The sequence below is a fragment of the Corapipo altera genome, unplaced genomic scaffold (genome assembly GCF_003945725.1).
Source record: "Corapipo altera isolate COAL_440 unplaced genomic scaffold, ASM394572v1 58, whole genome shotgun sequence".
NCBI classification, from domain to species: Eukaryota; Metazoa; Chordata; class Aves; order Passeriformes; family Pipridae; genus Corapipo; species Corapipo altera.
This window is the reverse complement of record NW_020884898.1, coordinates 233,359-247,513: the sequence shown is the minus strand read 5'-3', so window position 1 is coordinate 247,513 and position 14,155 is coordinate 233,359. Positions and strand designations below refer to the sequence as shown.

General features: G+C 38.2%; 1 protein-coding gene across 7 annotated transcripts in view; it reads left to right on the top strand.

Annotated features, from left to right (window-relative positions):
- SENP7 (SUMO specific peptidase 7) overlaps nt 1-14,155 on the top strand; it is a 37,706-nt gene that overhangs the window by 505 nt on the left and 23,046 nt on the right. For 3 of the 7 annotated variants that reach the window (XM_027648578.1, XM_027648575.1, XM_027648576.1), the window contains exons 2-6: nt 968-1,014; nt 3,905-4,012; nt 6,201-6,295; nt 11,646-11,843; nt 13,427-13,624. In XM_027648578.1, coding sequence (XP_027504379.1) covers nt 979-1,014; nt 3,905-4,012; nt 6,201-6,295; nt 11,646-11,843; nt 13,427-13,624 — 635 coding nt within the window. In that variant the 5' untranslated portion in view covers nt 968-978. The remainder of the gene's footprint in view (nt 1-967; nt 1,015-3,904; nt 4,013-6,200; nt 6,296-11,645; nt 11,844-13,426; nt 13,625-14,155) is intronic. The other 4 variants (XM_027648579.1, XM_027648580.1, XM_027648577.1 and 1 more) reach the window with 3 other exon arrangements.

Below are 14,155 nucleotides of genomic sequence, written 5' to 3'. Positions count from 1 at the left end.
GCTGTCAGGAGGCCGCCGCTATTCGGCTTTCCCTCTTCGGAACAGTAGGCAGTAGTTTGGGTTTTCTTTTTTTCTGTCAGTCTGTAGATGTTGCTGTTCCCCACGCTGGGGGACTTGGCCTTGTAAATTGAAAAAACCCGCTGAGGTGAATGAAAGTCCCTGAACTTGAAGGGCTCCTTAAGAGACTTAAAGCGTTATGCCAGAGTCATACGGAGTATTTATGAAGAGAACAAACACCTATGGATGCTGAAAACTCTGAAGCTGTGTCCTTCCACTGATGAAGTTTATAGACCACCAGGAATACTTGAATAGTATTTATTCTTAGAGCCCCTGTCCTGCAGTGCTACAGATGTCTTCTGTGACTCCTTTTCACTCTATAATCAAAGTGTTAAATGGTTATTAATTGTGTGCTTGGGGGGGGGACAGTTGATCATTAAATGGCTTCACTAAAGATAAAATTCTTGTGACAATTTCTTTAATGGTTCTATCAGTGCTGACAATCCAGAGCCTTGCCCAAGCGTGTGTGTCTCTTGTATTTTGCCTGTCAATTACTTTTTACTAAGGCTTGGAGTGACAGGACAAGGGACAATAGCCTTAAACTGAAAGAGGGTAGGTTGGACATGAGGAAGAAATTTTTTTGTGCTGAGGGAGGTGAGATGCTTGAGTGGGTTGCCCAGAGAAGCAGTGGATGCCCCATCCCTGGAAGTGTTCAAGGTCGGGTTGCATGGGCTTTGAGCAACCTGACCAAGTGAAAGATATCCCTGCCCATGGTAGGAAGGCTGGGGGTAGCTGATCTTTTAAAAGTCCCTTCCAACCCAAACCATTTTATTAATGTGTTTTCTTTGTCCTAGTTTGCTCAAAAAAGATTTTCTTGTTCTTTCGTAGTACCTACTGCTGTGGTCCTGCTTCCCTCTTAATCAGTAAACCACAAATTTTTTGTTTATTTTGTTTCTTTTTCTTTTTCCAGTAGAGAAAATCATGTCAGGAAGAACATCGTCTTCAAGTCATGTCAGTGTAAGTTTTGCTATAAATTACAGCAATTTGCAACAATTTATTTTGAGGCTGTGAGTATCCTAGGGCATTCTGATGTTTGCATAACCAAATCCATTCTTCAGCAGTCCAGCAAAAGCTGGACAGTTTATTGTGGTAGCAACCAATACTAATGTCTGCTGTTGAACCTGTATTAATACATGATAGGCTTAGCATTTGATTACACAGAAACAGGGTGTTTTCAGGGGCATTTTAAGACCTAGGCTAAAATACTAGAGTCAGTAGAGTGAGGTCAAGTAAGTAGAGCAGCTGCACAACTGTGTAATATTTGCTAGTGTTTATTTTTTCTAAAATATCTCTATTAGTAGTACTTTCTAGCAGTGGAAGTACTGATGAAAACAAATGGTAGGCACAGGAACTGGTTTGATCCGGTAAGGTCTGGACTATCTAGTTGTGTAGAAATAGGCTGTTTCCAGCACCTTGTTTATGCACTTTCTCTGACCCTTGTTCCTACAGGTGACTGTAGCGATTTAATTTGCACAGATCCAGGTTGCATGGACAAACTGAATCGTTTATTGATTACAATCTTAGGTGTATATATAGGGTCTGGGGAAGGAGGGACAGGCATTCCATTTATAGCCAGGGTTAGGGGTCAGGGAAACACAGAGAGCTGTTTTTCATCAAACAGGAGAGCAGGCAGTTCTTCATTACAGTTACAATGATTGATGGTGCAAAGCAAGGCCATAAAGAGATTTACTGCAGGATTTGGAAGTCTGTTTGTTTATCTCAGATAATGCAAGAATGTCAGGGAGTGAAGGCAAACAATTCAAATTGCTTTTGTTTAAATCCCAAGACTTCTTGCTAAGATCTCTTATCTCTGCAGTGTCCTGAAGAATTTGCATTCCTACAGGTGACAACCTTCAGGAAAGTACTGCTGGTTTAGATGAGTGCTATACACGTACATGTCTTGAGTTAGTCACCTTTTATTTGGGAACAGGTGAGGCAACTGCATAGGTTGCATTAAGCATAGATTTAGAACTCTGTTTATTTCTCCATTTTGTGCTTGTTCTGTAACTTAATTGTGGACACTGCAAACCGACATCTTCTTAATGAGTGTGAGCATTGAGAAGATGCTGTATGGTGAGCTGGAAATGTTGCTGATGAACGTATCTTGTGCTTTTTATCCCTTTCTGTCAGTCTGTCTGCCTCTTCTTATCTTCTGAGTCTGACCTTATCTGTTGTTAATGTTATCTGTTATGTTATTACAGAGATTATCTGAACCTCTTCACCTTTAAATGCATATTAAAATTCTAGATAACTATGTGTTCTTAGCAATCTCATAACAGAAATCTCTGGTCAGGAAGCTGGTGGAGTTCTGAAGTAAGAAATTTGTACCTGGCCATTAAAGTGCAGATCAGAAGAATGCATTCTGACTGATGAACATGTTTATAGGCCGCTTCTAAAAGAAAACCAACCAAACAAATTTAAAACACTCTACTTGTAGAAGTCCTTGAGTAAGAAAATGTCTCGTTCAATACTTTTATGTTGATTGGAAAGGAAGGGAGGTACTTGTATGAGAAGTTGTTGCCTGTGCGTAACATTTATAATTTATTTTTTAAGTTTGTAATTTGAAGAATCTGTTATCAAAGGCATATTTGTTATTACAGCCTTTGACCGGCAAAAGCAGTCTGAGGTACTGATTACAAAAGAACTTAATCTTTGTTTCAAAGAAGTGTAGAGAAGGAATAAGAGCACTCATGATTCAGACTGAAGGACTGAAGTATTATCTCATTATGGTGCAGCATGCTGCAGTATGGTCTGTCTGAAGGACTGCCTACTGAGCTAATGGATGTAGTTGATGTATTAATTATTAAGTTGTTAGCACTGCTGTTCTAGAATCCCTGCTTGTAATTTCATGGTACAACATGGGGCACCTGGTGGCTTGCAAATCAAGTTCAGAGTACACTTGACAGCGGCCATCATATGGAGTGGCTTCAGCTTTCTCCTGGCTGAGACAGACTCAGTTATCTGAAAGATGTAGATGTTGCATTCCCTCTCTGATTCATTCTCATCTGGTTGTATTTGCAATGTCAGGTTTTGCTTCTCAGGATACCGAGAGAAAAGGCAATGCTTGCACTTTTATTCTTTCAGTTGATATTATTTTAACTGGTTTAATTAACTGATAGGAACTGCCATCCTATTTCCTTGTCTTGACGAACTAGTAAGAATTTAGTTTGATAATTTTTGGGTTGAATTTCAGTAAACAAACCTTATTTCCTACATATTTTTTTCTAAATAGGCAAATTTCCATGGATTACTGTTTTCTCTGACAGTAATTACTTTCCAAATGCTGGTTCCATTTCTGCAAAGGTTAGCAATGACAATAGGTTATACCACTTTCAGTACATTGTAGTCTGTTGATTCTAAATTATCATACCACAATGCTAATACTATTGTAAGATGTAATTGTTCTTCATCCTGAATTTTTTGTTTAGTGAGAGCAAACCTGGTGTGACAGTTTTGATATTCAGCTATTTTCTTTGTTCTTTATTGTTCTCTAAGCTGAAACAACTTAACTGGAGTGTAAACAAATCAGAGTGAACTAAGAAAACTGTCAGTACATTGGTTGTCACCTTTTAGGCACATGTTCTAAGTTGTGAAGTTAATAAAATAGGAAGAGCTTTGTCAGATGGTTCATGTGTTAAAACTAGCTCCTCGTGAGGTGTGACTCATGATTTGGGATCAATTCCTCGTCAGTGAGGAATGCATTTAAACTAAAGTCACACATCAGTGCTTCCCCTTACAGCTTAGTTTTGCCTGACAGTTAAGAAAACTTTGTACATGGCAGAATGCCAGCTCATAGCAACAGGGCGTAATTTAGTTTTATCATGTGTGTAACATCATCTGTTTTCAGTTTCGTATACCAAAGAAGAAAATAAACACCGAATCAGAGGCTGTCCAAGTTCAGTCCCCTTTGGCAAGGCTCTCAGGCTCCCACCATTGGGACTACCCTTTAAAAGAGGTAAAGAGAAGTTCTTCTGAGTGTAAAGTGTGTAAGAGAATGGTAAGTGAGGTTTGGTTCTGGTTTGGACGCTGGCTTTTTTAATACCAAGTGCTGCCTTGGAGAGAGACAGGTGTGTAGGTCTGAAATCTGCCTGCAGGCATACATTTACAGAAATGGAAGTCTTAGTGCCATGTTTCCAGCCTAAATCATTGAAAAGCAGAGTTGGTCTTCAGGTGTAGTTTGAAACTGTCTTAAAAGTCTTTAATTTAAAGATAAATATAATAATTTTTTTAGTTGTCTTCTGATTTCTGAACTTTAAGTTATATTCAGATCACATAGTAAACTTTTTGTTATGATATGGAAATAACTTTTACGTTGAGTTTTCAGATAGTTATTGTTTATAGCTTAGATCTTAAACTTTAAGAGAATAAATGAAGTGCTGTATCACTTTTGACAGAATTTTAGGTGCTAATACAGAAATAAATGCCGTAAGTACTCTTACAGTCTTTTAGTCTTAATACAGTTATCATAAATTACTGTCTTGATCATCTCAGTCATATATAGAAGCAAATATTTACCTCTATAAATCTGTTCCAAATTCAATGAACATTTTTAAAATGCCAAATGTTGGAAACATATTTTGCTACTCTTATCTTCTTCAGCTCAGCATCAAGAGTTTGTTGTAGGTTTTAGTGCTTTCAGAATCATGAGGCGGGACAAACAGGCTCATCTTCAGAGGAATTTTAAAAGCTTGGTGAGGGTAGTTAGGAATTTTTCTGTGATAATGTCCCCTAGGTCTCTTGGTAGGTCAGGTCGTTTGAGCACACTGCAATAGAGACTCACTGTGTGGTTGTATTCTATACTGCTAATTCTTTAAGTGAGCAGAGCATCCAATAACAGCCAGGTTCTGAAATTGGAGGTAATGTCTCCTGTGGTTACAAGCAGCAGCCTCTTGGGCAGATCCAGACAGCACTTACATGGAATTCTTTCTGTCTTTCTCTCTGCCTCTGCAAAAACAGTGATTACACTGGATGAATGGAAAAGTACTTTTTTTTGTTTATTTCCTGTGTGTTGTCTAATTTTCCATTTCTTATTTTTCCTACCTGTGTCTATGTATTTTAGACTTTTCCATGTGGTAAAGGGTTTTGTGTGCTTCAAATGCTGACTAGTTTTTATGTTCTACTTTAAAAGAAAAGCTTGCTCTGAGGTATCAGAATTTGGTCTGTGTTGTTTGAGGAACTTTGTGCAGCTTTAAGTGATTTGGATGTATAGGTCTCTACCATGCATGGACACCAGTGATAGGAAATAAATGATGTTTGAAGGCAGGAAGAGGGCAGAGCACCTTCAAGGCAATTTCTTGCTGCCAAATTTTTCAGTAATGGGGGTATTTTTCATTAGAGTTAGTCCCTTATGGTAGGGAGAAGGTAATTTGGGATGCACATTCCAGACTTGCACTAAAGTTTGTAAAATGTGTGGGCATGAATTTTTCAGATGCCCTTTTACCCCACAATTAGACAGAAAGGAAGATGTTTGCTTTCAACCTGACTGGCATAATTTCCCGGCATCTCTTTGGTTTTATTATATTTTACATTTAAAAAAAACAAGGAGAGATTAGTGGGAGGTAATGGCAGAGGGAGGTAGGTTTGGGGAATTGCAGCAATAACTGTGTTTTGGTGCAGCTTCATTTATTTAATTTGAAAATATAAGTGCTTTCTGGGAAGGTAAGAAAATTTGGAAAAAAATGAAGTCTTGCTGTTAAATTTTTCCACCTCAGTGCCAAACCTTCAAAGTCCTTTTCCTTCTCAGAATTTTATATCTTTGTGTGGAATATAATTGGGTTAAATATATGGAATTAAAGAAAGTATTTGTGTATTTGTGATTATGTAAAACAGGCCTAATATTTAAATCCCTGTTTGTGATAATCCTTTAAATAGGGAAACAATTGAATTGTCTTGTATTGTCATATTTTTTAGGAGAAATAAGTTCCATTGAAGATCAGGTGGTATGTGGATGCTTTAAATGAAGCAGATCCATTCTTTTCAAAATTGTTATATGTGCTCTTTGTGGCTCTGCTCTGTTTGATCAGTTAAATTGTTTCTGTGTCTGGCATTGTTCCATTTTTTCCATTTTTTTAGTGTTATCCATTATGACATTTATGATGAAATCTGAATCTTGAAACCTGCCAATTTTATTTGTTTTGTTTCAGTGGAGATTAAGTGCCAACTACAGAAAGCCTTCCACAAAAGGAAGAAGGCAAAAGGACCGTGACAGACACAGCTCTAATGAGGAAGAATCAGTTGGGTAAGAAGTCCCCTTAAAATTAGTTCCTCTCTGTTCATATATTCAGAGTTTTGCAATCTGTCTTGAAGATGGGCATCTCTGGTCTCTGGCTGTTTTTTGTGTCATGCAGAGGTGGTTTTCAAGCTGTTGGGTAGCTCACCTTCAGGGAATCATGCTTCAGTGATCTCATGGCAGTTGTAACTTTTTCTTTGTTTTAAAACAACACAAGACTGTGACATTTGAATGGGAGTGCACCACTTACTAGAGGAACTACTGCTTGTTGACCTACTTGGAATCCTGAAGCGTGTTTGTTGCTCTCTAAGTGCAAACTGTCATTCTAGCTCTAGATATTTTAGGTATTTAGGTATTTAAGAAGCTTCCCAGGTTATCTTTTGCTTAGCCTTTTTTGCCTTGTTGTCCACACTCATTAACCTAGCTTTATCAACTCATAAAAACAAAAAACCCCTTAAGCAATATGGTGATTAGTAGGGGAAGGCAGTAAAAAAACTAGAGCTTTTTCACCTCTGTGTTATTGTCAAGACTCCTAAGTAAATAATTAAGGCAGCTGATGTGCTGCTTCTTTGTGCTCTGTTGACAAGAGCAAATGTCTTGGTTTCTTTGAGATTATGGCAAATAATTTAAAGTTATCTTCTGAGAAGCTGTCAGATAGATAATTGTTTATCCAAGAAAATTTTGAAGCTGTAAGTGCTGTAGTTGACAAATAGAAATGACAATGCAGAACTAGATTTATTAGTGGCAGCTAGGAAACAAAATGACTTTGTGATGAAATGAATTATGTTTGTCTTAATGAAGCAATTATTATTCCACAAATCATTCAGTTCTAAATAAATGAGTAAGCATTCTCTGCCCTGTTTTCTGACTGCAACTAAACTTGGCCATAAGTGGTTTCTTGTCAGGAGATGTGGCTAAAGACCAAGTGCACAGGTAATGAAAATGCTTAATGACACTGCTGAGTTATGTGGTTTTGTGACCTATGAATAGTCATTGTTTAGCCTGGTCTGTATATTCAGAATGCTTCAAAGTGTTGCAGGGAAGAGCTGAACTTATAAATGCCTCCTCAGAGGCATAGCTGTGAGTTTACATGGATTTACCTCAAAATGCTTCTGTCAGTAACTTTAGCTGAGGGAGCAGCTCACAGGGTCAACCTGGCAGAATTAGAAGCTGTGTTAATTGCAGTTTTCTGAATTTCATTTATGTTGATATCTGATGTCAGTCTCTAAAGGTCTTTCAGTAAACTTTGAACTGATCTTTCAACATTGAGGAGGTGGGTTTTTTTTTTTAAAGCTACCTTTGGATCTCTTACATATGTTAATTTTCTGTTACATATGTTTATTTTGATATGTCAGAGACTTTCAAATAGCATTTGTAGGTGTTCCATAATTTTTACCAAATTTAACCAGCACGTTAGTGAGAAATGATTTAGACTATAAAGAGACAGCAAATATTCAGATATTAAACCGGTACATTTTTCACTTCCACAAAAAAAGATGTGTGTCTAGAGACTAGCTGGAGGTTCTCTGTAAGATAAATTTACTGTCTGCAATGAAGCTTGTACTTAGTATTCCATCTGGGTATTTGGTGTTTCTCAGTAAGTCAAAATTGACACAGTAATCTCATTGCATGAATAGAAAGAGCACATAGGTTCTAAAGAAGTGGTGTTTGTTGAGCAAAAGTCTGAGAACTGACAAAACTCAGAAGAGGAAAGAGTGAGGTTTCATGCTGAGAGTCTTTCTGATGCAATAGTTTCTATGTTCTTTCTTCTCAGTGAGGAATTTTTCATTTGCATTGCAAAGCAGGAAATAAGTCTTAATGACAAACTTGTATTAGCTCCCGGTGTTTTAAAAATGGTCCACTTTTATTGACAGGAGCTAATCTCCAATGTTTAGGGAGACATGTTTTATCTGAAGTGTTGCTTCAGCATTGTTACTGCCACTTCATTTTAGTCAGAGAGGACAAAGTGGATATATTAGCACAGACCCACCTTCACATGTTGTCATTTTTTGGAGTTTTTTTGGGTTTTTTTAACTTAAATTTTGGATTACAAAATTTGGTAGTTGGTTGCTTTTGTCAGTTGTGCTGTGATGTGAGACCACGGGGGTTTGTAGCAGCAACTGCAGCTGCTTGCACTTATATACCTCTGCTTGTGGCCTTGTGCAAAGTGACTGTCAGGTGATAGTTTTGTGATCCCAGAGAGGGCTCTCAGGGCAGCTTACTTCCCCTGTCCTTTTCATGTGCTGGAGTTCTCTTACAAATTTCTGTGATTGTGTCACAAAACAGAACTGTCATGTGATCTCAATAGTTCAGTTTATTAGGGTCATGACAGAAAGTCACTGTAATTGGTCACTCAGTGTTTTGTATCCCACTTAGGAAACTTTTTAGTAATCGAGGAGGTGGATAAGACTATTACAAGGGTAGCTATCACTGCCTGGAAATAGTGTTTAGAGTGTCCACTTACCTTAGCTGTATTACTACTGCATTCTCCAAAGAGGGGAATAGAGGTAAATAAAAAAATAATAATTTTTAAAAAATCTGCCAAAAAAACGTCAACAAACCACAACTACTCAAAAACCCAAACAAAATGGAACACTGTTCTGAAATTCAAGCTTCTTGTCCTGGTCTGGTTTTTTGTTTTTTGTTTTTTGTTTTTTTTTTTTTTTAGGGAGGAGCACTTAAATAAGACATGTGTGATTCTTTCAGCCCAGTATTTGAAATGTTAATTGAAATGCATGTCACAGCTGAATCAAGTACTGACCCCTTAGCAGTCAGGTTTTTGTAGCAGTCATTTATATACTGGTTCCCTCACAAATGCATTCTGTCAGTAATAACTTCCTGGCCCAGCAAAACAAGGAGGTGTTCAGGGATATTCATGTTTGCTGCTTGTTGGTCATTGACTTCTCATCAGTTGATGAAAGGACATTGAAGAAGAAAGAGGACGGACAGAGGCTTTCTTCCCAATAGGGTGTAGTCAGTGAATGTATCAGAATTTCCCATTAATGATAGTGTATCACATTATTCCTTTGGGTGCTAGAAAGTCAAGGACCTCCTGAGCTGTGTATGTTGCTGCAGAAGCTCAGGTAGCTGGATACGCATCAAGTCTATCAGTGGCTTTATTCTGTGAACTCAGAACAGATGTTCAGCCTATATGGGATCTAATGGGGTGACCCTCGAATGGTATGTGACATCCCACTGGCACAAATTTATATTATTAGTATGTAGAATGTAGGCATGAAGGCAGTGGTGTAGACAATAATAATTTAGTCCAAAAGGAATTGGTAACCTCCAGGTCTCATTTTGATCACTTTCTAATACAGATTTGAATTAATTGGAGGCAGCAGTTACAACACTGGTGTGCACAAATATGATCATTGAGAAAGGAACTGGATATAGTAGCTGTGATTATTGTGTGAAATAGGGGTCAAACATATTCCCCAAAGGGGCATAAGCAATTAATAGCTTTTCATCCTGTGCTTTACAAGGTAGGATAATCCTTTTTTTGCCTGTGAAAAGTGGTATGAGACTTGCCAGGAGCAGCTAACAGCATTTTTCATAGTATGTTTTTTGTTTATTCCATCATTACATGTGTAAGTATATTTTTGTTACCTTTGGGTTTGTATTTTTTCCATTTTGTGGAGGTAGTATGCTAGGTGCTTTAGAAACAGAAATAATTGCCTTTGGTTTTCCCTCACCAAGATGCCTCCAGTTTTACTGTTGTGCAGCTTGCTTGCTGGGTCTGCTGGTGGAACTTGCTTTTGATGTACACTTTGCTTGCTTTTTTTCTGCTTGACACTAATTTTTATCTTTTGAAATGTCTTTTGTTTGATTTCCAGTAGTTTCATGGGTGTGTGTGTGTGCTTGAAATTTTAAGTTCATTTTTGCAAAAGTTCTTGGTTAAAATGTATAAACCCTATTTAAATCAAGGGAATGGAGACATTACAAATTCAGTGTTGAATAACAATGATTAAACCAAATTACAGAGGAACCTGGAGCCTAGGGCCTAGCATGATGTGAATGTGAGCAAAGCATGTCAGACCTGAGTTTCCAAGGTGGACAGCAAATTATAGGTGGTGAAATTCTGCTTCTGACTCCTTTACCTCCTGCTGTGGACTTTTTCTATCATTGTGTTGTTTAAACACTCAGTGTTGGAATATTTTCTGTTATCTTTACAAATCCTGTTCATACAGGGTCACAGTGTCTTTGTAACATGCCAGGGAGACAATTAGATTTGCTTGCACAGTTTTCAACCCACTGAGGAATAGTAACCATTTGCTTAAGATATGTTACTGTAGCATGTGTGCAACATGTGTGCAACATGTTACTATGTGTAACAGCTATGTGAGTAATAAAAGGTTTTCTCTAACTATAACTGTTCTATTGTGTGAACAATTTTATTTGTTAGGCAAGACAAGCAATAGAAAAAAGCAATTCTTGCCTCAGTGATCTTTTAAAACCAACAAATTAACCTGAACTTCAGTGTCCTCTTAGGACTAGCCCTTGGAAAACAAGTCCAGTTCTCAGTGGTTTGAAAATAAGTAAATCTGGACAAATCATCTATGATCTCTAATATTTATCTGCTGATAAGTTAAATAAGGCTTAGTGTTGGGGCTGTACTTGAGTCACAACAACCCTGTGCAGTGCTACAGGCTGGGGAAAGAGTGACTAGAAAGCAGCTCAGCAGAAAAGGGTCTGGACATACTGGTTGACAGCCACCTGAACATGAGCCAGCAGCGTGCACTGGTGGCCAAGAAGGCCAATGGCATCCTGGTCTGTGTCAGCAATAGGGTGGAGAGCAGGACCAGGGCAGTGATTGTGCCTCTGTACTCGGCACTAGTGAGGCTACACCGCAACTCTCATGTTCAGTTTTGAGCCCCTCATTACAAGGAGGGCCCTGAGGTACTGGAACAAGTCCAGAGAATGACAACAAAGCTAGTAAAGAGTCTGGTACATAAGTCCCATGGGGAGTGGCTGAGAGAGCTGGAGTTTTTCAGCCTGGAGAAAAGAAGGCTGAGGGAAGATCTTATTGCTCTCTACAATGACCTGAAAGGAGGTTGTGATGAGGTGGAGCTTGGGCTCTTCACAGAAAGTTTGCCTCTTCAGAATCATGTGTGGATATGTTAGCCATTCATGCCAGAAGAAGAAACCTTGAAAGACTATCCTGATCAAGAGATGTGTTTGTGATTCCTGTTCTCAAAAGAGAACTGCTTTGTAAATTGTCAAGGCAGCGAACCTAATCCTAGTGAAGGTATAAAGTATGATGCAGAGACAGTGAACTCATAGAAAAGCTTTGTTGGATTCATGTGACTTAAAAAGTTCTCAGCACCCTATTATTAATGTATTATTATATGTATGGCAGGCAACCCAAAGTTATCTTGACGAATGTCCTGAGGACGAAACTAGGAAGAAAGTACACACAGGCGCAACCTAAAACTGGTGCTAATTTTTCTGATGCTGGCAAGCTGCAGTCAGATCAACCACTCTCATCATCTACTGCCAACCTAAAGATATGGCAGATTTTAAACCCTACTCTCCAAAGTCTTTTACTGTCTAAAAGGTATGTTGTTTTTGCCTCATGTCACTAAACAAAAAAATTTTCCTTGCAGTTATTTTTTCATGAGAAAGTGTTATTTGTTGTACCACAGCTGTCTTGTTCATGAACTGTATTTCATCTGACTTCGCTGAATTCACTTGTTCCTGGTTCCATTTGCTAATCATTGAGAGAGATGGTGCCAGGCACGTTGTGGTGGTTTTTCTGTTCAAATGGCTTCTAGATGATCTTGTGCTGATGAGACCAATTAATTCTGATTTAACCATTGGATTCTCAAAATGTTCAGGGTTTTTTTATTCTTGTGCAAAGAATACGCTTGAATTTAACTGCAACCCTTTTCTCAGAGAAGGTATCAAGGTGTATTTTTCACTGTTCCTGCTTTAGACTACTCATGAAAATAGGAGAACTGGCATAACAAGTCAGAAGAAAAGCATATCAAGTCCAGTATCATCCTGACCCTCCTGCAAGCAGTGGTCAATTGTAGATATCCAGGGAGGGAAAAGTATGGCTATAGTGAATGCTTTTTTCTCCGTTTTTTTTCTCTGAGCTTCTGATGGTAGACAGTTTAGGGACTTTGTTTATTGGAGGTTACATCCAGTCTACAGTGTTTTTCTGTATTAGACTTTTTCTCTCAGTGGTATGCTCATTGTTTTATCACCTGCGTGCATCCGCAGCATCTTGTCTGTAAGGTAGTCTCCTGTTTAAAAACAGATTTACATCTCTGTGCAAGAGGAGATCTGAGTGCTCCCCAGACATCACACAGTCTGTGCTGAAGTCTGCTCTGTGGATGAATACAGACAACAGGAGAATTACACAGTCAATTCCCAAAAGACTGTGTTTTTCAAAACAGATTCAAAAAGGCCAGGATGTTGCATCCTAATCCAAAACAAAATGCAATGGAAACGCTAGAATTTAAATCCCAGATTGAGAAATTTAGGTGGGTAAATTGAGGGCTATACAACAAGCTGGCTGCAGTAGAATTGCATGAAGTAAGTTGTGTGTGCTCAAGTGGGCAGTTTTATCTTTGTATTTCTACTCGGCTTATTTTTGATGCTTGTGTTCTAACACCTGGGAACATTTTTCTGAGTCTTGCTGTTCTGTAGAATGCCACCTCATAATTGAGGGGAGCAAATTCTGATTCTACCTTTTTGTGTACCTTTTTTCTACCTGTTTGCTAAGTGCTTGGGAAAATTCAGTCTGTTTCACTGGAGGCTTCTTGTTCACAGGAAAATCCAGATTGTTTGCTCGAGATTTCTGAGAAATGTGTATTGCATGAAAGCTATTTAGAGATAAACATTTACCAGATTTTAAACAGTACTACATGATGTGTTAGAGGCAATGCAATGTGAATTGTATTTGGCTGAGGTGAAATTATATGTCTAGTTTTTCTTACCCTGGTCTCTTGTTGCTTTTTTGTGTTAATCTTCTTACCTTGTATTTTAAGTTTCTTAGTGGGATTTTTTTTTTCTCTAAGGGACTGAAAATACTGATGTTGATTATCAAACCTCTAAGATACATGAATTTTACAAGAAGTTTCTTCCTCTAGATTTCAGTGCAGTATTTATGATTTACTGTTATATATATGGCAGGCAACCCAAAGTTATCTTGACGAACATCCTGAGGACGAAAATTGGAAGAAAGTACATAGACAACCACGTAACAATTGATGCAAATTTACCAGCTGCTGATAAATTGCAATCGGGTCAACTACCCTCATCATCTGTTGCCAGCCTGCAGACATGTCAAATATTAAGTTCTCCTCATGAAAGTTCTTTTCTGTCTGAAAGGTATGTTACTCACTGCTGATTTTGCCAGTCTTCCTGAAATGGCATAACTTCACAATGGAAAAGAATTTCCCTGAAACAGTTTTGGTTCTACTCCTGTCTATGATCAGGAGATCAGTCTTCTGGGTGCAGCTAACTTGCTTGTCCAGTGAGCCCTTTTAACATTACATCTGTTCTGATTTGCTGGACCTGATGATAATGACCTACTTTCCAGTGTTTTGATTTATGAAGATGGTCAAATAATTCAAACACATCTGAGTTGGTTTTGTGTCCAGAACCAAAATCTTGCTTTCTTGTAGCTGTTAATGTGTTCTAGCATGATTTCAATTAACTTCTTTTGCAAAATTTTCCAAATTACTCTCTGTGATATTTAATTTCATAGTAACCCACCAGTGATCTCAGTCCTAACAGGGTGACGTTTAAGGGCTGTGTGTGTCATCTCACCACTTAACCTCTACTTTTCCTCTTTTGTTCCTGTGTTTAGGTTGACTGAGCATCACAGTAATGCTCGACATAGAAAACTAGTGGAAATCA